The sequence below is a fragment of the Hypanus sabinus genome, chromosome 10 (assembly GCF_030144855.1).
Source record: "Hypanus sabinus isolate sHypSab1 chromosome 10, sHypSab1.hap1, whole genome shotgun sequence".
NCBI lineage: Eukaryota > Metazoa > Chordata > Chondrichthyes > Myliobatiformes > Dasyatidae > Hypanus > Hypanus sabinus.
This window is the reverse complement of record NC_082715.1, coordinates 79648470-79672535: the sequence shown is the minus strand read 5'-3', so window position 1 is coordinate 79672535 and position 24066 is coordinate 79648470. Positions and strand designations below refer to the sequence as shown.

At 45.1% G+C, this 24066-nt stretch overlaps 1 protein-coding gene across 1 annotated transcript; it reads right to left on the bottom strand.

Moving 5' to 3' along the window:
- Window positions 1-1717: 1717 nt before the first annotated feature.
- Window positions 1718-22387, bottom strand: LOC132401331 (potassium channel subfamily K member 1-like). Its single transcript, XM_059983459.1, has 3 exons — window positions 22355-22387; window positions 10829-11246; window positions 1718-3619 (listed from the first exon to the last, which is right to left on the bottom strand). The coding sequence occupies exons 1-3, from the start codon at window positions 22385-22387 to the stop codon at window positions 3357-3359; spliced, it is 714 nt and encodes a 237-aa protein (XP_059839442.1). The 3' UTR covers window positions 1718-3356.
- Between the last annotated feature and the right edge of the window lie 1679 nt (window positions 22388-24066).

Genomic DNA, 24066 nt, shown 5'->3' with positions numbered 1-24066 from the left:
AAATTGGGTTCTTTTGGGCTTTGTGGCTGTAAGCAAACAAATCTCAGAATTGTATAATTTATACATTCGTTGATAATAAATGTACCTTGAAACTTTTAAGAAGACAAACGTTATTCCTTCACAACAGAACAGATAAAATCAAACTATTATGTGGGCAGAGAAGTTTAGTCAGACCTTAACAATTAGATTTATTTTTGATTTAGAGATAAAGCATGGTATCAGGCCCCTTCCAGCCCAACGAGCCCGCACCCATGTGACCAATTAACCACTCACCCGTACGTCACCTGGAAACCCACGCGGTCACAGGCAGAATGCACAAACTCCTTACAGACAACAGCGGGAATTGAACCAGGTCACTGGCACTGTAATAGCTTTAAGGTAGCTGCAACGCTACTGTTCCACCCCTACATCTCTCCCCTGAAAATATTCCTCAGATTAGCGAGTCACAGCAGGTACAGCCTCTGTCTCACTGCTCCAGGGACCTGGTTCGATCCTGGCCTCAGGTGCCATCTGTGTGGAGTTTGCGCATTCTTCCTGTGTCTGTGGGCTTCCTCCAGTTCCTCCTGCATCCCAGAAATGTGGAAGGGGTGAATTTTCCGTAATATGCAAGTAATTTTCCCTAATGTGTCGGTGACTGGTAGAAATCTGGGGGCAGCAATGGTAAATGTGGGGAAAATCAAATAGGTTAGCATAGGACTAGTGCAAAAATCAAAGAGTTTGATTTACAGCAGGGACAATGGGCCTGTTTCTATATCTTAAGTGCTAAATTCCCATTCAAAGGCTAAATCCCAGCACAACCTTGGATCCTCGATTCCCAGTTGCATTGACAATTTATGTTACCAGGAAACAGAACACAGAACAGTACAGCACAGGAACAGGCCCTTCAGCCCACAATCTTGTGCTGACCAAACTAATCCTTTCAGCCTATACAACTATCTGCACATTCATGTGCATAAAAGACTCTAAATACCTCTATTGTATTTGCCTCCAGTGCCACCCCTGACAGCAGAGTCTAGGCACTCACAGCTCTGTGCAGAAACATTTTGTTATGTCATCTCCTCTAAACTTAGCCCTTCTCATCTTCTCTTGGTATTAGACCCTGGGAAAAAGATTCTGACTGTCTACTCTATCTGTGCCTCTCTTTATCAGAAGCCTCCGCCACTCGTTTGTCCTTAGAGAGCCTGCTCTTTAATGCAGGCAGCATCCTGCTGAACCTGCTCCAGATCCTTCCTAAAATGGAGCTACTAGAAGTGAGAACAACACTCCAGATGTGGTCCAGCCAGATAAAGTGCAAAGATGTAGTTGTCAGTGCACCAGCGATTACCCATTAGGGCATGATTCTTGCCCCTGTCTGTAAGGAGTTTGTACGTTCAACCCACGACCACATGGTTTTCCTCCAGGTGGTCCAGCTTCCTCCCACATTTCAAGGATGTATGGTCCCCAAGATTGAAAGTGTACATGTATGAAGTGTGCCTGTACTTGCTGGAATTCAGAAGAATGGGGAGGGAAATCTCATTAAAACCTACTGAATATTGGAAGGCCTGGACAGAGTGGAGAGGATGTTTCCTATAGTGAGGGAGTTTAGGACCAGAGAGCACAGCTTCAGAAAATAAATACCAGCCTTTAGAATGGAGGTAAGGAGAAATTTCTTTAGGCAGAGGGTGATGAATCTATGGAAATTATTGTCACAGACGGCTATGGAGACCGAGTCATTGGGTATATTTAAAGTGGAGATTGATAGATTATTGATTACTACGATGTCAGAGGTTAAAAGGAGAAGGTGGGAGGGATGACTGAATGACCTAATTCTGCTCCTATGTCTTATGGTCCAATACTATTCCTGATAATTGTACACTTGTCCATTCCTACAAATAACACAACTCGTTTCCCCCCCTCTCCACTTATTGTAATTGTTCTTACTTATTAGTCTGATATGCTTTTGAGTCCACATGCTCAATGCTTCAGGCCAAACCCTGATTCCCTCCTTCCCTAAGCACAAGAGATTAACCCAACATACACGCACACAATGCTGGAGGAAGTCTGCATGTCAGGCAGCAATATGGAGATGAAGGATCTCGGCTCAAAGCACCAACTGTTTATTCCCCTCAATAGTTGCTGCCCGACCTGCTGAGTTCCTCCACATTTTGAGTGTCCCCTCCTTTCCTTCTTCCATGGTCCTCTATTAGATTTCTCCTTTTCCAGTCCAGTTCCTCTTCCACCAATCACCTCCCAGCTTCTTACTTCATCCCTGCCTGCCCCCAGACAGCTTCTATTCTTTCCCTTAATGCCAACTTCTCACTCTGGCATTTGCCCCTTTCCCTTCAAGTCCCGATGAAGGGTCTTGGCCTGAAACATTGACTGTTCATTCTCCTCCACAGATGCTGCCTGACCTGCTGAGTTCCTTCAGCATTTTGAGTGTGTGTTGCTCAAGGTAAAGTGCCTATCCCAAAGAAAGCCTCTCACCTAAAGACAAATGAATCTAGGCTTAGTTGTAGGATCAGGACAGGCCACCATTACAGACCAGGACAGAGATAAGTCTTGATCCAGCAGCAGGTGGAATAGGCCAGGTGGGCTTAAGGGCTTTCTCCTGCTTTTTGGGGATTCCAGGCCTGTACAATCAGACCCATGCTACTCCGAGTGGTGTGGAGACCACAAACACACAGTGACCCACCACCCTAAAAATACCAATTAATACTCTCATCATGACTATTTGCACAAATTACTACACACCCTGTCTCTTTAGCTGAGGGACAGCCTCCTCAGAGGTTGGTTTTATCAGAAGTCCAGGGGGAGATGCTGTAATGGGGCTCTTTCTAAATATTTTGAGAGAGGGGAGGGTCACTCCAGATTAATCTTCGCGTCAAGTTGGTCGAAGCCCTGTCGGTGTGTCCAGTGGTCTGTGAGACCTATGTAAGGAGTGGCGGCCCGTGCTGGGGTTGTGTGTGAGGAAATGGATGGGTGGGACTTGCTTTGCTGTTGTTCTGCTGAACATGGTGGGTATGTTATGTTGCCACTGCAATGTGTAGTGATGCTTGCGAACTCCCCCCAGCACACCCTCGGGTGTGTTGATTGTTAACATAAACAACACATTTCACTGTATGTTTTGATGTACATGTTATAAATAAATCTGAATTATGTCTGAACAGTGTTCTTGATAACCTAAATGTACAGTTCTTTCTCCTTGCTATTTACACATTTTTTGTCATATTCTAATTTCTGTATAATGATAGGATTTTTAATTTAGAGCTAGTAGATTGCCTGAGAACCTATGCTAGTTACATGCAGATTTGCCCCACGACATAGGGGAAGGATTGGCCAATCTTGCCCTGGGGGGTGGCGTCCACCTGGAGAGACGGTCACCGATTGGCAGAGTCCTCTGTAAACTGGTAGGGCACTGGGCTGGGGACAAAAGACTCGCTGAGCTTCTGCTGCTCTCTGTTGATGGGCACGGAGTCCATGACTGAAGGAAACGAGAGCTGATCTTGGTCCAGAATCTTAATCTCATCCTCCGCCTTCTCTTTCTTCAGGTAGAAGATCCTCTTGAGTTCTTTGAGCTTGTGAAGTTCGCAGAAGGTCTCCAGGACAACAAGCACAGCGGTGAGACCAATCATGAGGTAGACTAGAGAGAATGAGAGGACATGTTATTTAATTTTAGGTACAATTAGATGCAGGAGGCACAAAATTATTCATCTTAGATAAAGAAAGATTAGCTTTATTCATCACATGAACATCAAACCATACAATGAAATGTGACATTTACATCAGCAACCAACACAGTCTGAGTATGTGCTGGGGGCAGATCCCAAGTGTCGCCAACAACTTGCTAACCCTAACATGTGCGTCACTATTTTTGGGATGTGGGAGGAAACCAGAGCACCCAGAGGAAATCCTCGCAGTCTTGGAGACAGCGTAAAAAGTTCTTACAGACAACAGTGGGAATTGAACCCCGACTGCTAGGGCTGTAAATCATTACACTACTGCACCTCCCCAGCTTAAAATCAGAGAGAATCATACAGCGCAAAAACTAGGCCCTTCGGCCCAACTGGTCCCAGATGCCCGTGTTTGGCCAGAACCCTCCAAGCCCCTGCCCTCCATGTACCTATCAAATGCCTCTTAAATATTGTAATGGTACCATCCTCTGGCAGCTCACTCCAGGTACTCACTACATTACACTCTGTATAAAGAAATTACTTCTCAGGCCTCTTAAATCTTTTCCCTTTTATCTTATCTGTGACCTCTAACCTCTAGTTTACATACTTGGTCAAACTTTATAACAAAGTATGTATATGTTAACTTGAGTCATTTTCTTGCAGGCATTTACAAGAAAAAGAGAAGTTATAAAAGTCTATACATAAAGACCAACAAACACCACCATTTAACAAATGATACTGAGACCACGAGTTGTAAATAGGTCTTGAAATTGAGTGTAAACAGTTCAGAGTGGTGATTGAAGTTCTCCACACCTGTCCAGGAGCCTTTGCTCCCAATATTGAGCTGACCTCCTGCCCCGCTGTGGTAGTGGTATGGAGAGAGGCTACCATGTGTTACTGCTTGTTCCCTCAGAGTCACGGGGTTTCAGATTTTTTTTTTACAAAATATCTTTATTACTAATTCAGTGCAGAAATACATACAAACCAGTGACTGAGACAATAACTACACAACTACTAGGCAAATGACATTATACTAAAGTGTTTCCATCTCTGTGAATAATGGCACTAACCCCCCATGGAGCCCAATGGCCCCGGAACACCTCTGTGATTGCCGTGGACAGCGTGTGTTCCCTCCCAATATTTACCTGGGCACAGACATACCCCCTAAACATTGCCAAGCCATCTGCCTGGGCAGATCCCTCCACCACTCGTTTCCAGGACCCACAGATGGCTGTTTTCACCAGCCCCAGGAGCAAGTTGATAAGGACATCCGCATCCCTCTCTGCCCCCTCCTTATTGGATGGCCGTATATAAATAGGGTGGGGCTAAAGTGTAACCAGAAGGTGAGAAGCAGCTGTCGCAGATATGTGAAAAGGGGCTGCAGTCTCACACGCTCCAGGCACATGTGATACACAGCCTCCCCCAGCCCATAGAGGCGACATGTGGTTCAGATCAGGTGTAATGGAAAGCACTCTGCTTAAGTTCAACCTCAATGACCTTCAGGTCACTGGGCAGACTGGCCCTCCCATCAGACTTGGGGTTTTCTACAGAACTTGCAGCTGGGAGTCAGGACACTCCAACACCAGTGCTAGTGTTGTGCAAAGCCTCCTCATTTCTCCCACGTCACCCCACCACGGCAAGGTATTCTTCTACTCCTTTCCCCCATTCCGTTTAATCACTCTGAGCACTCTTTGGCTGAGGCAGAGGAAGATAAAGCACTGGAACAGACCCCTTGGCCCACTGAGTCTGTGTTGACCACCAACCACCAAGTTACAGCAACCCTACACTAATTTCAGCTTTTAATCTTCCCACAGTGTAGGGAGCAGTACAGCCCCTTCGGCCAACCTTTTAACCTACTCCGAGATCAATGTAACCCTTCCCTACCACTGACCCTCCATTTTTCTATCATTCATGTGCCTATTTAAGAGTTCCTTGAATGTCCCTAATGGATCTGCCTCTACCACCACCTCTGGCAGGGTGTTTTACACACCCACCACACTCTGTGTAAAAAACCTACCTCTGACATCCTCCCTATACCTTCCTCCAACCACCTTAAAAATATACCCCCTGGTTTTGGCCATTTCCATCCCGGGAAAAGGTCTCTGGCCATCCACTCGATCTATGCTTCATATCATCTTGTACATCTCTATCATCACCTCTCTCCTTCCTTCAATCCAAAGAGAAAAGCCCGAGCTCACTCAACCTGTCCTCAGACGACATGTTCTCTAATCCAGTTAGCATCCTGGAAAATCTCCTCTAAAGCTTCCACATCCTTCCTATAATAAGGTGACCACAACTAAACACAATACTCCAAACGTTCTGGCTCCTCCAGTGCTATATATGATGCCATCTAAATATAACGCTGTCTTATCTGGATGGCTTTTAAATGCTGCTAATACTGTATCCTTCATTCCCTGACATCACTGCAATTATGGTTGCAGCTTAGCTCAGGACACGCATTCCAGAATTTACACTATATATCATAATGCAAGCTCTTTGACAGCTCTGAAAATATTGTATAAAAATACTACCCACAAAGTAATCTTAATGTTAAGCATATGACCACAAGAAGATGAGGCGCATTTACATGGAGTGCTGCACAAGAAAGCAACATCAATCATCAAGGACCCCCTGCATCCAGCCCATGCTCTCTTCTCACTATTACCATCAGGAAGGAGCTACAGGAGCCTTAGGTCTTTGAAATTGAGTCCATGGGCTGTGGGAAGATTTCAGTGATGGGACAAGTGAAGTTATCCTCACTGGTTCAAGTGGTTGGGGGTAATAACTGTTCCTGAACCTGGTTGTGTGAGTCTTGAGGCTCCTGTACCTTCTTCCTGATGGCAGCAGAAGAGAGAATGACCTGGTGTTGGGGGCCCTTGATGATGGATGCTGCTTTCTTGCGACAATGTTCCATGTCGATGTGCTCAATGGTGGGGAGAGTTTTTACCCATGATGGACTGGGCCATATCCACTACTTTTTGTAAGATTTGCAGTCAAGGGCATAGGTGTTTCCATAATTGGCCATAATGCAACCAGTCAATATACTCTCCACCACTCATCTATAGAAGTTCGTCAAAGTTTTAGATGTCATGCCAAATCTTCGCAAACTTCTAAGGAAGTAGAGGTGCTGTTATGCTTTCTTCATTATTAACTGAGAAATTTGATATTACTGACCCTCCACCTCTGATCCCCTGATGAGGACTGGTCATGGACTTCCAGTTTCCCTCTCCTTAAGTCAATAATCAGCCCCTTGGTCTTGCTAACATTGACTGAGAGGTTGTTGTGGAACTACTCTCCCTCCCATAAGCTGATTCATTACCACCCTCGATTTGGCCAACGTCAGTGATGGTGTCAGCAAGCTTAAACAGCTGTGCTATTTCTCACAGTTATAAAGCAAGTAGAGCAGGGAGCTAAGCACATTAAGTTGTGGTACACCTGTGCTGATGGAGGTTGTTGTTGCTAATCTGCACTGACCGGGGTCTCCAAGTGAGGAAATCGAGGATCCAATTGTAATGAGGTCAGAGTCTTGAAGCTTATTTACTAGTTTTGAGCGGTTGATGGCATTGAGTGCCGAGTTGTAGTCGACAAATAGCATTCTGATGTATGCACCTTTGCTGTTTAGATGTCCCGGGGTTGAGTGAAGAGCCCATGAGGTGGCAGCTGCTGTGGACCTGTTGTGCCAGTAGGCAAACTGGAGTGGATCCAAGTCACTTCTCAGGCAGGAGTTGATATGTTTTGTTACCAACCTCTCAAAGCACTTCATCACACTGAATGTAAGTGCTACTGGATGAGGTCATTGAGGTAGGTTACCATGCTCTTCTTAGGCACCGGTATAATTGAAGCCTGCTTGAGGCGTGGGTACCTCAGACTGCCGAAATGAGAGGTTAAAGATGTCGGTGAACACTCCAGCCAGTTGATCAGCACGGGTCCACAGTAGCTGGCCAGGTGCCCCATCCGAGTCGAATGCTCTCCATGGGTTCACCCTCCTGAAGGGGGCCTCAGAGACGGAAATTACAGGATAGTCAAGGACTGTGAGAGTTTGTGAATGTTTTGATGGTCAAGGCGTTGAGCTCATCTGGGGGTGAGGCCTTGTCACCTGTGACACTTGGCTTCACTTTGCAGGAGGTGATGGCATTCAAGCCCTCCCACAGCTATCGAGCATCCATCAGTGATTCAAGTTTGTCCCGAATTGCCACTTCATGTGCGAGTTTCTGCTAAATTATAAATATTATAACTTTCATGTTTTTCACTTGGTTGGGAAATAACAAAATCTGCTTCACCATTTCATCATGGCTGAATATTACCCTTATTCTCCTGCCTTCTCCCCATAACTTTTAACATCCTGGCTCATCAAGAACCTATCAATGTTAGTTTTAAATATATCCAATGACAAGGCCTCCACAGCTGTGTTTGGCAATGAATTCTACAGACTCACCACAATCTGGCTAAAGAAATTCCTCCTCATCTCTGTTCTAAACAGACTTCCTCCATTCTGAGGCTGTCCTCAGGTCTTAGACTCCCCCACTCTTTCCTGCTTAGTTCTAAGCTAAACGTTAATTTTGCTTCAATATTTTTGTCAAATCTCTTTAGATCAAGATGTAAAAAAAGAGAACTAAACACAGAGAATGCTGGAGATATCAGTGGGGTTCAGGCAACATCAATCAATGAGGAATGAAATAGTTAACATTTTATCAGAATTGCATGGAACTGAAATTAAAATTCATTTGGACTGATTCAATGTTAATTGCACAGAAAAAGGAAGATAGTGCAAATTGGGGCATTGTGGACAGCAAGGAATGTGATCAAAACTTGCAGAGAAATCTGGACCAGCAGATTGAATTTAAGGCGAGCAAGTATGATGTGATGAATTTTGGGAGGACAAACCAGGGTAGGATTATACGGTGAGTGTGTGGTAGGGCACTGAGCAGTGTGGTAGAACAGAGGAATCTGGAAATACAGGATCCATAATTCCTTGAAAGTGGTGTCACAGGTATAGTAGGTAAAGTCGCAAAAATAGCTTTTGGCACATCAGCCTTCATAAATCAAAGTACTGAAACAGGAGTTGGGATATTACACTGAAATTGTAAAAGATGCTGATGAGGTCTAACTTAGAGTATTCTGTGCAGTTCTGGTCACCTACCTACAGAAAACACATCAATAAGATTTAAAGAGTCCAAAGAAAATTTACAACGATATTACCAGGTCTTGAGATATAGGAAAAGTTTGAATAGGTTAGGACTTTATTCCCTGGAGCGTAGGAGAATAGGGTTAGGGTGTGGGAGGGGGGCAGTAGGAGGGGCTTTTGGGGTTCTAACATTTTTAACCATCACTCATTCTTTGGGGTACTCTTCTGTTTTCATGGATGTTAGTGAAGAACAAGAATTTTAGGATGTATATTGCATACATTTCTTTGATATTAAATGGAACTATTGAATCTTATACAAAATTATGAGAGGTATAGATAGGGTAAGTGCTTTTTTCCCCACTAAGGTTGGGAAGACTATAACTACATGTCATAGATTAAGGGTGAAAGGTGAAATATTTAAGGGGAACCTGAGTTCAATGAGGAGAGAACTTCTTCACTCAGAGGTTGTTGCGAGTGTAGAACAACCTGCCAGTGTAGGTGTTTGCTGCTGGTTCCATTGAAACATTTAAGAGCAGCTTGGATAGGTACATGGACGGGCAGGTCTACGGTCCAGGTACAGGTTGATGCGACTTTAGAATATGGGAGGAAACCAGAGTATCCGGTGGAAAACGCATGCAGTCACGGGAAGAACAAAAAACTCTTTACAGACAGTAGTGGGTAATGAACCTGGGTCACAAAGCATTGTACTAACCATTTTGCTACAAATATGTATAGTGCTGCTTATTTAATAAATTTATATATTTTTTAATATATTAAAAAGTTTTGAAAGTGAGGAAGTGTTCATGGGTTCATTGTTCATCTGATGATGGAGGGGAAGAAGCTGTACCTAAATATTCAGCATGTGTCTTCAGGCTCCAGTACCTCATCCTTGGTGGCAGTAATGAGAAGAGAGCATATTCTGAGAGACGGCGATCCAATGACAAACGCTGCCTTTTTGCGACATCACTTTTTGAAGGTGCCCTTGATGCTGGGGAGGCTAGTGCCTAAGATGGAACTTTCTGCAGCTACAAGACCCCACAAAAAAACAAATGACTAGTTCAAATCTTTTTTAGGTGTGGTTGGGAAAAATGCAATGGCCAAAAGTTGAAGAAACTTTTATGTCCATTCAAGAGGAGAAAACGTGTCCGCATTTAATGTTTCATCTGAAAAATGGACTGTCTGAAGGGCCTGTGTTCTAATATCTAACAATGGAAGTCAATGACTATCAATCATTCCCCATCAATAATACCAATGTGTTAAACATTTACTATTACTCTCCAGACTAACTGTACAAGCAGAAGGTTGTCAATGCCAAGAGACTGGCAGAAAACAGAAGTTATGAGGTAACTTCAACTGGGGGTAATTGGATGAAATTGTGGCAAAATCAGGGATGGCTCTAAACTGTCGTCTGTATTTGTTAGGCAGCTTGTGTTCAGGAAAGACATTATCAATCTCAAAATGCAATCACTCAATTTGATCATTATGTTTGTTTTGAAGTTTTACGAGGTTCGCCCAACTCATTGGTGAAGACAAAGAAAGAAAATGTTACAATGGAATTTTAAAGTTGAGCACTTACAACTCTTCCCTGTTAGTGTGAAAGTGAGCTTACACATTTGTTAGTTAATTTTCACGTGAGCTTTCTTGACTCTGCATTTGTTTGTCCCACTATCGAGCAACTCAAAATAATCCAAAAGTAGCCCTGTAATCCAGAAGCAGCCGTATAAACTATTAGTGGCTCCATTTAAGAGACTCTGAGATAGGCATGTGGCTGAAAGAAAAATGGAGAGCTATGTAGGAGGAAAGGGTTAGACTGGTTTTGCAGTAAGCTGGTCAGCACAACATCGTGTGCAAAGTGCCTGTACTGTCTTATATGGTTGTTTTACTAAGTTTTACTAAGTTCTATGTTCTAAATACTGTGCAAAATACACCACACAGTGTCAAGTTAGTCTGACTCTCCAACATGCACTCAGGGTCCTAGCATGGGCCTTGAACCCATGGCCTTCTACTTTCTTGCACCACATCATTTCCGCTCCCACATTCTGCCCGCACTGACCGGTTATTCCCAGCTTGTACAGCTCGCGCAGTTGCTGGTGCCCATCCTCTCCGGGCACGTAGTCGCCCAGGCCGATGGTGCTGAGCGAGATGAAGCAGAAGTAGATGGATTCCAAGAAGCTCCAGTCCTGCTCCAGTTGGGTGAAGATGGCGGCGGGGATGAGGAAGAAGCACAGGAGGAGGACCAGCCCCAACAGGAAGGCGTGTGCGAGGGCGACGCTTTGCTTGGGGTAGCCCCAGCGGGTGTGAATGTAGTGGATTGGGCGCCTGGTTACCAATGCCATGACACGCTGGACAACAGAGGTGAGGAAGAGGAGGGTGAAAGGGATCCCAATAACCGAGTAGATGATGCAGAAGGCCTTGCCGCCATCCGAGAGAGGAACTGTGTGTCCGTAACCTGGAAGAGAAAGATGACAAAACTACTGAGACACCAGCATCAACTAGTTATTCTAACATAGAGAATGTCACAGTGCTGTGCTCCCACATCAAGGTGGGCTCTCACTGAAACGTATTGAATATTGAAAAGCCCAGATAGGGTGGATGTGGAAAGGATATTTCCAGTAGTGGAGGAGTCTAGGACCAGAAGGCACAGCCTCAGAGTACCAAGAGAGTCCCTTTAGAACAGAAATGAGGAGGAATTTCATTAGCCAGAGGAGTGGTGAGCCTGGGAAGTTCACTGCCACTGGTAGCTGTAGAGGCCAAGGCATTGGGCATGTTTAAGATTAATAGGTTCTTGATTAGTAAGGAGGTCAAGTGTTACAGGAGAAGACAGGAGAATGGGGTTGACAAGGATAATAAACCATTATGATGGAATGGTGGAGCAGACCAATTCTACCCCTACTGTATGACATATCGTCTACCAGAGACATCCAACATCCTGAATATCCCAATCAACCACCATGGTTCCCAAGGTCCCTCATCCTATCCCATATCAGCAGGATGCTGTCTCCAGGGAATTAATTGCTTGTCCTAGTGTACAGCAAAGACACTGAGACAGTGACTAAACTCTCCTGGTGTTGGGTAGGGGAACCAGGAACTTTACCTTCCCCCCAGACCTCAGCACGTGCCTCCCTACAACACCAGCCTGAGTTACGCATAAAGGAGACAGTCAAGCAGTGAATCTGCGCCCAGGGATAAGTGACGTGAGAAGGGTGGCGGGACGTGGGGAGGGTGGGGAGGAGGAAGGGAAATCCAGGGGATTGCAGTTTGCAAGTAAGTGGATTCATGGGGTGGGGTTGGAGCATCAAGCGAGTTGCATTCTGATAATTACTGATTTCATGACGGTCGACGCCTCTGCTGAACTCAGTGGTTTCCCTATTATCCCCTTTCCTTTACCACCAAGTTGCACCTCCCTCCTGGTTCTACCTATGAAATAAACAAAGAACAGCGCAGGACAGTATAGGGTTACGGGATTGTGCTACTCTTTAACCTATCCAAGATCAATCTAAGCCATTTCTCCTCCTCCTACACTTCCTTTCATCCATGTACCTATCTAAGAGTCTCTTAAATTTCCCTAATATATCTGTCTCTACCACCACCCCGGCAGTATATTCCACACATTCACCACTTTCTGTGTATAAAACTTAGCTCTGACATCCTCTCTATACACCAATCAAAATTATGCCCTCTCACATTAGCCACTGTCACTCTGGGGAAATAGTTGCTGGCCATCCATTCGATCCATGCCCCTTATCACCCTGTACACCTCTGTCAAGTCACGTCTCATTCTCCTTTGCTCCAAAATGAAAAGCCCACGTTCGCTCAAGAAGACATGCTCTCTAATCCAAGCAGCGTCCTGCTGAATCACATCTGCACCCTCTCTCAGCTGCCACTCCCTTCCTACGGTCCTGCACTTTATCATTTACAGGCACTGCACTTTTTTAAATTAACTTTGATATTTTAGTCTGCATTGAGCCTGTCATTGTTTGCCTCAGTGCACTGTGTAATGATTTGATCACACTGTGTACGTGAACAGTATGCTAGCCTAGCTTTTCACTGTGTCATAGTGTGTATGTATATCCGGAGAGCCATGCCTGTCACATGACAGCACTGCCCTCACCTGGTCGGAGGTCACACCACCTGCCAGTCAACATTTCGCCTCTCCCAACTAATCAATGCACACTTAACCATTGGCCACCTTAATTGGATTAACCCGTCTAGCACCAAGCCGTTGGCCCCCCCCCCCCTGGTGAATCACCTGGGCTGGACCCTCCAGCCCCCGACCTATAAAGGTGCTACATGTGCTTGGCTCGCTCTCTTTTTGCCATCCTCGAGGGACCACCCTGCTTCCCTCCAGGCTGAAGACTGCTGAACAGCACTGGAGACACGTGGTAAGGTGTGCATCGAATAGGGTTGTGGGAGCATTTATTGTTGTCCCTTTAGCAGAGAGCCTTGCCTGCCCATGGTCAAGGGGTGGCAGGTATCGTAGTTACTTTTCCCTTGCTTGTTTGCGTACCTGTACTCTGTCCCCACACTGTTTTGCCGTGTATTGTACTGCCGACTCGACTTTTCTCACACTCGCCTATTCTAAGCACGTTTGTGTGAATATTGTAGCCGCTTGTGTTCCCAAGCTTTTCTCCCCTTGTAAATAAACTCATTATTAAAACTGTTTGTCCAGAGCTCTGACCTTTGAGACCCAAAGAATTTGTCTCACTTCCATCACAAGAGTATGACAACAAATACGTACATCTGTCTTTACATTCATTGTGTCACCGCCCCATAAAAAGCAACAGTCCCCCGTGTTCTCCTGTTATTCACACACCTGTGACCTGTTTGAGAGATGGTTTCCAGTCTCTTAGCATCCAATCATGTTGTATCACCACTGAATCTCTAAAGAACGTCTTTGATTTGCAAAGCTAATAAATAAACAAACAGAACACCCTCTCATCCCTTTTCTTCTCCTTACCTTCCTCAGGTGCCCCTCCTCCTTCCATGTCTTCCACGGAGCATCAAACCTCCCTATAAGATACCCTCTTTCACCTACCCCTCATGGGCTATCTCATCCCTCCTCATCAATCACCTTCCCTTCCCCCCATAAGATTCCCTCTTCCACCTACCCCTCATGGGTTATCTCATCCCTCCTCATCAATCACCTTCCCTTCCCCCTATAAGATTCCCTCTTCCACCTACCCCTCATGGGTTATCTCATCCCTCCTCATCAATCACCTTCCCTTCCCCCCATAAGATTCCCTCTTCCACCTACCCCTCATGGGTTATCTCATCCCTCCTCATCAATCACCTTCCCTTCCCCCTATAAGATTCCCTCTTTCACCTACCCCTCATGGGCTATCTCATCCCTCCTCATCAATCACCCTCCCTTCCCCCCATAAGATTCCCTCTTCCACCTACCCCTCATGGGTTATCTCATCCCTCCTCAGGGTTATTCCCCTCAGTAGACACTGTCTGATCTTCCAGCATTTTGTGCGTGTTAAACTTTTCCACTGACAGGTTTGCAGTTAAGCAGGTAGTTGTGGTGTCAGGCGGACTGGGTGAAAGGTATTTCCTGAGTCACTACAGCAGTGCCAATAATCATACCTCACATTCTTTGTCCTCATTGTCTATTGTTGGAGGATGTGTCACCAACGCCCTCGTGCGTGAGAATTCACCTACGCTCTGCCAGTACAGGATGTGCCATTTTCCTTTGTTGTAATAGTTTCACTGAGAGCAGTCTCTTAGTTTCTGTTGACAGCGTGAGTTAGCTCCTGCCACGTTTCTCAGCCCACCACCCCCTGGTGAATTGCAAATTGTCCTTCAATCAGATTCTCCCATCTCTTCAAACTCTACATTTTAATTGTACAGTTTTTCCCCTACATAACCAGTTGTATCCTGGAAGCTAATTTCACAATGCCACTGAATTGAAAGGTTACCACAGGGTGGGATCGAACCTTCGTACATACAGTACATAATGCATGCATATAAATACGTACATGGGGTAGCATGGTAGCATTGAGTGGCAGAACAAATGATGGGCCAAATGGCCTAATTCTGATCCTATATCTTAAGGTCTTATAGTGGTTAGCATAACACTTTTACAGCAACAAACTCCAGTTTCAAATATGCTATTTTCTGCAATGAGCCTGCAAGTTCTCCCCGTGGCTTTACTCCAGGTGCACCAGTTTTAACTCCCCATCCCAAAGAGTCATAGCACAGAAAGAAGCCCCTTGACCCATCTAGCCCGTGCTAAACCACTTAAACTGCCTACTCCCAGTTAGTAGGTTAATTGGCTACATGGTTGTAATTTGACAATGTGGGTTTCCTCATTGTGAGCTTGCGTTAAGGAACAGGAACCATAGAGCACTCATCGCTGCCAGTAACAGTAAACTTGGTCAGAATGCAACAGAAAAAGCCTTCTCATCTGGTTTAATCAGCACCTTTCAACTGCCGCATGGTAGTATAAGATATAAGAGCAGAAGTAGGCCATTCAGCCCATCAAGTCTGCTCCACCATTCAATCATGGGCTGATCCAATTCTTCCAGTCATCCCCGCTCCCCTGCCTTCTCCCCATACCTTTTGATGCCCTGGCTAATCAAGAACCTATCTGCCTCTGCCTTAAATGCTCCCAATGACTAGGATATGGATTTATGGATATCTTCAACCTCTCGCTTTGGCAGTGTGAGGTACCCACCTGCCCAGTCTACAATGGGAAAAGCCCTTCCCACCACTGAGCACATTTACAAGGAGTGCTGTCACAAGAAAGCAGTGTCCATCACCAAGAATCCCCTCCATACTGCCATCGAGAAGGAGGTACAGGAGCCTTGGGCCCCACATCAACAGGTTCAGGAACAGTTTTCACTTCATACCCTTTGATGCCCTGGCTAATCAAGAACCTCTCTATCTCTGCCTTAAACACACCCAATGTCTTGGCCTCCACAGCCGCTTGTGGCAACAAATTCCACAGATTTACCACCCTCTGACCAAAGTAATTTCACTGTATCACTGTTCTAAATGGACATCCTTCACTCCTGAAGCCATACCCTCTTGTCCTGGACTCCCCTACCATGGGAAATATCTTTGCCATGTCTAATCTGTTCAGGTTTTTTAACATTTGGAAAGTTTCTATGAGATCCCCCCTCATTCTCCTGGACTCCAGGGAATACAGCCCAAGAGCTGCCAGACGTTCCTCATACGGTAACCTTTTCATCCTTGGAATCATTCTTGTGAATCTTCTCTGAACCCTCTCCGATGTCAGTATATCCTTTCTTAAATAAGGACCCCAAAACTACACACAATACTCCAAGTGTGGTCTCACGAGTGCCTTATAGAGCCTCAACATCACATCCCTGCTCTTGTATTCTATAGAAATGAATGTCAACAGTGCATTCACCTTCTGCACCACTGACTCAACCTGGAGATTAACCTTTAGGGTATCCTGCACAAGGACTCCCAAGTCCCTTTGCACCTCTGCATTTTGAATACTCTCCCTATCTAAATAATAGTCTGCCCATTTATTCCTTACAGTAAAATGCCTGATCATACACTTTCCAACATTGTATTTCATTTGCCACTTCTTTGCCCATTTCCCTAAACTATCTAAGTCTCTCTACAGGTTCTCTGTTTCCTCAACACCACCCACTCCTCCTACTTTCTTTGTATCATGGACAAATTTAGCCACAAATCTAATAATCCCATAGTCCACATCATTGACACACATTGTAAAAAGCAGTGGTCCCAACACTGACCCCTGTGGAACTCCACTGGTAACTGGCAGCCAGCCAGAATAGTATCCCTTTATTCCCACTCTGTTTCTGCCGACCAGCCAATGCTCCACCCATGCTAGTAACTTCCCTGTAATTCCATAGGCTCTTATCTTGTTTAGCAGCCTCATGTGCGGCACCATGTCAAAGGCCTTCTGAAAAATCCAAATACACCACGTCTACTGCATCTCCTTTGTCTACACTACTTGTAATTTTCTCAAAAAATTGCAGTAGGTTAGTCAGGCAGGATTTTCCTTTCAGGAAACCATGCTGGCTTTGGCCTATCTTGTCATGTGCCTCCAGGTACTCTGTAATCTCGTACCTAACAATAGATTCTAACAACTTCCCACAGAGCCAGCTATCACCGATTGGGGTTCAATCCCACCTCTGTCTGAAAGATGCTTGTATGTTCTCCCCGTGACCGAGTGGGATTCCTTCACGAGCTCCAGTTTCCTCCCACGTTTACTAAGTTAGTTGGTACATAAGTGTAGTTGGACTCATTGGGCCAGAAGGGGCTGTTATTGTGCTTTATCTCTAAATAAAAATAAATAAATACTGAGAGCGATTTTGGACTCATATCCAAGGGAAGTTGTACTGGCCCTGGAGATGGTTCAAAGGAGGTTCACAAGAATAATTCTGCGAATCAAAGGCTTAACCTGTGAGGAGCGATTGAATGCTCTGGGTCTACTCTATGCAGTTCAAAAGGATGAGGATGGGATTTCATTGAAACCTACCAAATACTGAAAGTACCTGGCCGGAGAGGACGTCTCCATTAGTGGGAGAGTCCAGATTCCAAGGGCACATCTTAGAAAAAAGAGATATCCCTTTAAGACTAAGATGAAGAGTAATTTCTTCAGACAGGTGAAGGTGAATCTGTGGAAACCGTTGCCACAGAGGACTGGGTGTATATTTATGGCAGAGATTAATAGATTGTTAATTGGTTAGGGGTTACAGGGAGAAGGCAGGATCACGTTGGTACCAGAGGGGAACCCATTGCCACCGCACTGGATCATGTTGGGACCAGAAAGCCAGCACAAGTGTCTGAAGTTCAGAATCAGTCAGGTTTATGTCGCTGACATCGTCTGTGATGTTTGTTATTTCGTGGCGGCAATACAATGCAAGATGTAAAAAATGATTATGGTACAATAAAATATAATTAACTAGTAAAGTAGTGTTTATAAACTCTTTAGAAATCTGATGATGGAGGGGAAGAAGCTGTTCCTGAAGCATTGGGTGTGTGTCTTCAGACTCCTGCACCTCTGCAGGAGGTGGTAATGAGAAGAGGGAAGGTCCTGGGTGGTGAGGGTCCTTAAGTGCTGCCTTTTTTGAAGACGTCCTCAATGATGGGGAGGGTAGCTCCTGTGATGGAGCTGGCCATGTCTACAAACCTCTGCTGCCTCTTTCCACCCTGTGCATTGGAGCCTCTGTATCAGGTGGTAATGCAACTTTATAATGGAATCAAGCCATTCAGCCCACTGAATCCATGCTGACCATCTAGCATCTATTTACACTAACCACAAACTAATCTCATTTTATTTTCCCCATGATACACCCCCAGATTCTACCCACCTACCAACATGCTAGGGATAGTTGGTTAACTTAACAATTTGTGGATTTTGGGATGTGGAAAGAGCACTGGATGAAACAGAGAGAGCATGAAAATTGCACACAGTGAGCAGCTGAAGGAAGACAGGAAGGAAAGGGAGCTGGAGTAACTATGGCACTGCTCCAGACGTCTGGACTCTGGTCTCTGGGTTCCTCCCACATTCCAAACTGTGCAGGTTAGGGTAAGTCATGGGCATTCAACATTGGCACCAGATACACGGCCACAGTACATCCTCAGACTGCTGGTCGTTCATGCAAACGACACATTGCACTGTATGCTTCCGTGTACTTGAGACAAATAATACCAAGTTAATCAAATACAATCGAATTCATTAACAGAACAAAGTGCAGCATCTACAAAGTGCGGTGCAGGTAGACTGTGAGGTGTAAGATCATTACAGGGCAGATATGTCAGGAGTCTGTTGCAACAAGCTGTTACAACAGTGGAACTGACGCAGTCACAGAGCATGGTGTGCTTTCAGCCTTTGTACTGTATCTGCTCCCAGTGGTGGGAGGGAGGAGAAAGAATGTCTGGGGTGGATGTCTTCGATTGTTTTGGCTGTTTTACTGAGTCAGCAAAAAGCACTGACAGAAGATGAGATGGAGAGGAGACTGAAATATGCGTCCACAGCTCTCTGCCGATCAAGTATAGGTACTCGTTTATTGTTATCATATGTACATATAGAGTGAAAAGCCTGTCTTGTCCTGAGGGTTCAAGCAGATCAAATCATTACAGAATGTACTGAGCTAAAACAGTAACAATTCAGAATAAAGTGTAAAAACGAGCGTTGTAGGTAAACAATACAATGCAAGGTCATAATGTGGTAGACTGTGAGGACAAGTGTGGGGTCTTTGATTACGCTGGCTGCTTTACTGAGGCAGAGATAAGCACAGAGAGAATCGATAGAGGGAGGCTGGTTCCTGAGACGTGCTGAGCTGTGTCTGCAACTCCTGGCAGTTTCTTGTGGTCATGGACAAAGCATCTGCCATACCAAGCCATTATGTATCCAGCCAAAATGCTTTCATTTGTTATATTTTATGAGTAAGAGAAGCCATTCAGTCCATTATATCCATGCTTGAACTCAGCATTCCCTTCAGTCCATTGACCTTTTCAGCTAACTAGGGACATTTAAGAGACTCTTGGATAGGCACGTGGATGAAAGAAGACTGGAGGGCTATGTGGGAGGGAAGGGTTTGATTGATTGTAGAGTAGAAGGTGCAGAACGATTTATACTGTATTGTACTGTTATAAGTTCCCTGAAACTTAATTCATTTACGTCCCCACTGGGTCCCTTGGATTCTCCACCCACCCACCCACACACACACACACACACTGGGACAGTTAACCTGCATGTCTTTGGAACATAGGTGGAAATCCAGAACTTGCAAACTCCACACAGACAGCATCGGTAGTCAGGATTGAAGCAGAGACAAGAGATTGTATAGAGATGCGGGAAATCCACACAGAATGCTGGAGGAACTCAGGTCAAGCAACGTCTATGGAGAGAAATAAACAGTCGACAGATTGGACCAGAAAGGGAAAGGGCACAAGCCGGAAAAGGAAGTTGTAGGCAGGGAGAGGAGTATGTCTGGCAGGTGACAGGTGAGGGGAATGGTGGGTGAGCAGGGAAGAGGGATGAAGCAAGAAGCTGGGAGGGGATGGGTCTAGCACATTTACATTTAGCAAATTACTTTGGCAACCAGTCTTCACATCTGAATATGTAGTTTGGAGTGCAGCTTCTGAACAATGGGTTCATAAAAGCCGTGAATCTCACACCAGACAATGCTGATTAAAATTCATTGAATGTCTGTGGTGTGGGTGTGAATCGGTGTGGAGTTTGTGTGTAGTTTCAAAGAAAGCATGGTCCATACTAATGCAATTGTCCTTTGATGTTTAGCACACAAAATATCAAGCCCCACATTGAGCCAGCCAGACCTTTCGACCGAAAGTTTTTCCGAATGATGCCTGCTGTACCTTGCTTTGTCAAATAAAGAAACTACTTTGTATCTATCAGTAACTTTCTCCAGTGGCTTCACTCATGCAACAACAGGTCAAAAGAAGGTATCTGATAGGAGAGGGCAGTGGACTAAGGAAGAAAAGGAGCTAAGGACCAGAGAGAGATGTTGGGCGGTCATAATGGTGGCGGGGGGAGGGGGAGGTGAGAGGCTCATCAGAATGGGGGAGAACAAAAAGGGGGAGGGGGAACAGAGGGGAGTAAGGGAAATCAATGTTCATAAGTTGGAGACTACCCAAACTTCTTCTGCAACCTGTATTTAGAGTGTGAAGCAGAACTCGTGGCTCCCTAACTTTCCACAGTAAACCTACAGACAGACAGACATAATTTATTGATCCCGAGGGAAATTGGGTTTCGTTACAGTCGCACCAACCAAGAATAGTGAAGAAATATAGCAATATAAAACCATAAATAATTAAATAATATTAAGTTAATCATGCCAAGTGGAAATAAGTCCAGGACCAGCCTATTGGCTCAGGGTGTCTGATACTCCGAGGGAGGAGTTGTAAAGTTTGATGGCCACAGGTAGGAATGACTTCCTATGACACTCAGTGTTACATCTTGGTGGAATGAGTCTCTGGCTGAATGTACTCCTGTGCCTAACCAGTACATTATGGAGTGGATGGGAGTCATTGTCCAAGATGGCATGCAACTTGGACAGCATCCTCTTTTCAGACACCACCGTCAGAGAGTCCAGTTCCACCCCCACAACTTCACTGGCCTTACAAATGAGTTTGTTGATTCTGTTGGTGTCTGCTACCCTCAGCCTGCTGCCCCAGCACACAACAACAAACATGATAGCACTGGCCACCACAGACTCGTAGAACATCCTCAGCATCGTCCGGCAGATGTTAAAGGACCTCAGTCACCTCAGGAAATAGAGATGGCTCTGACCCTTCTTGTAGACAGCCTCAATGTTCTTTGACCAGTCCAGTTTATTGTCAATTCGTATCCCCAGGTAGTTGTAATCCTCCACCATGTCCACACTGACCCCTTGGACGGAAACAGGGGTCACCGGTGTCTTAGCCCTCCTCAGGTCCACCACCAGATCCTTAGTCTTTTTCACATTAAGCTGCAGATGATTCTGCTCGCACCATGTCACAAAGTTTCCCACCGTAGCCCTGTACTCAGCCTCATCTCCCCTGCTGATGCATCCAACTATGGCAGAGTCATCAGAAAACTTCTAAAGATGGCAAGACTGTGTTGTAGTTGAAGTCCAAGGTGTAGATGATGAAGAGAAAGAGAGACAGGACAGTCCCCTGTGGAGCCCCAGTGCTGCTGGCCACTCTGTCTGACACACAGTGTTGCAAGTGCCCGGGCTAAGATTTCTACTGCTATGCTGTGAACCATTTCATTTTAGTAGTTTTCTCTAAAAGCAGTGTGTCCTGCTGGCAGAATGCTTTCATTTTGGCCAAAGGTAAGGAGCCATGTTTCAATTTAGGAATGTTGTGTCAACCAATCAGGATGGTGGGATTGGGAGAAGATTTTAGAGAGAGCTGGGCAGAGAGAGATTTGTGACAGATGGTGGTGTGGTCTTTTGGCAGGAGATGCGGAGAAAACACCCTTAGGATTCAAACCGATGGGAAGATGCGATTGCAAGCAGTGTATTGCAAGAGGAAGGAGTCCAAGATGGGAAGTTCTACCAGTGATTGGTGCTGAAAATTCAGTGCAGTGAGTAACGGTCAAGCCAAGTTTTTGGAAAAGATAGCTCCAACAGTCATGCACATTTAGAATGGTCTAACTGTAATGAGCCCTTTTTTCCCCCCTTTCTTTCTCTTAATAACTGTTTGATAAAGCTGAAATTGATAAATATGTTTCCTGTAAAATTTTATGCTGGTGTATAATTCATCATCTCTTGGTGACCGGTAATTGTGTACAGACAGTACTTACACAGCATTCGCTCAAATCGAGCTTCCGTTAATCGGAACTATCCCAACTTTGTTTGGTTGAACCCAAAATCATACCAATCCTAGACATATTATTATAAAGGTGGCCATCTCTCTGCTGAGTCACGTGGCTGTTTGCAGAGGTAGCTACCGAGCCAAATTTGTAAACAAAAGCCTGGTGAGGGGGGTTGCAGGCTTTTCAGTTTGTATACAGATCTCCCAGCCACCTGTCTCTTCCGTGGGCTGGTAGAGACTGTGTACCACAGGTACATGGAGTGTGTGAGGCTGCAAATCAATTTACATATTGGACAGGCAGAGCTGTTCTCACCTTCTGGCTGCATTTTAGCCGCACCCTCTTCATCTTCGGTCATCCAGTGGTGGTGGGGGGGGGGTGGGTATGAGGGGCAGGGAAGGAGGAGGATGTCCCAGGGCTGGATAAGATCATTACCTGTGGGTTCTGGACTTGGGGAGCAGAGGCTGACTGCCTGACAATGTTTGGGGGTATGTCCGTACTTGGGTAACTAACTGTGGAAGAAGAGCCAAGTACACGGAATCTAAAAGCATTTCAGGACTGTTGGGCACTATGAGGGATAAGTGCCATCCTCGAGGATGAGAATGTATTAGTTTAGTCTGAGTTAGTCAGGATCTGTCTGGGCTTTTCTTGCAATGTGATTGTACAATAGCAGTGGTCTGAATTTATAATGTATTTTAGAAGGAAGTGATAGAGGCCAAGTGCACCCGGCAAGTTTCTGGTGCGCTGGTCTGCTTTATTTCAGGATATAATAATAATAATAACAACAATAACTTATTTCCAGAGCACTTTTTCAAACAAATGATGTAGTTCTAAGTGCTTCCAATGGGATAAAGAGCAGACATGAAAATAAAAGACAAAATGACGTTTGTTAAAAGCAAGGTTAAATAAATAGGTTTTAAGCTGCTGTTCAAAAGTGGCAACTGAGTCTTCATCCCTTACAGTTTTCAGTATTAAATTCCAGAGTTCTTAACAAAAGGGACCTGCTCATGATCGTTTGTGGGAGACTATTTAAATCAGAGATACTGGCAGAAAAAGATCTGATAGCTCGAGCAATATTATAAAGTGAAAGCAGTTCTGTGATGTATCCTGGTTCTCGGTCCCAGACCACTGAAAACAAGAGAACTTGAAACTCAATTCTACAAGATACAGGAAGTCAATGCAGAGTAGTTAGGTCGGGAATGATATGCTCTCATCCTAGTTTTAGTTCAAACTCCAGCAGCAGTGTTCTGAATCAGTTGAAGTTTGTCTATAGATCGCTTTGGAAGACCAGTAAAAAGTGCATTGCAGTAATCTAGTCAATTTGATATAAAGCAACACACACTAAAATCTGGAGGAACTCAGCAGGTCAGGCAGCATCCATGGAAATGAACAGACAGTCAATGTTTCAGACGAGACTCGTCTCCAGGACTGAGAGGAAGGGGGAAAGATACTAGAATAAAAAGGTGGGAGAGGGGAAGGAGGCTAGGTGGATGTGATAGGTGAAGCCAGGTGGGTGGGAAAGGTCAAGGGCTGGAGAAGAAAGAATCTGATAGGAGAGGAGAGTGGACGATGGGAGAAAGGAAAGGAGGAGGGGACCCAGGAGGGGGTGATAGGCAGGTGAGAAGGGGTAAAAGGTTAGAATGGGAAATGGGGGTGGAATTTGTCTACTGGAAGCTTGAGAAATTGATATTCTTGCCATCAGGTTGGAGGCTGCTCAGACAGAATGGTTTATAAAAGATGTCGGTTGACAGTCTGTCTCCAGAGATGGTGACAGAGAGATCAAGAAAGGGGAGGGAAGTGTTCAAGCGAAGGGTGGAAGTTAGAAGCAAATTTGATAAAATTGATGAGCTGAGCATGGGTGCATGAAGCAGCACCAATGCAGTCGTCAATTTAGTGGAGGAAGAGGAGGAGAATTTCTGGGGAAGCTTGGAACATTGACTGCTCCACGTAGCCAATAAAAAGGCAGGCATAGCTGGCGTCCATGGCTCCCCTCCAGTCTGGAGACAGTGGGAAGAGCTGAAGGAAAA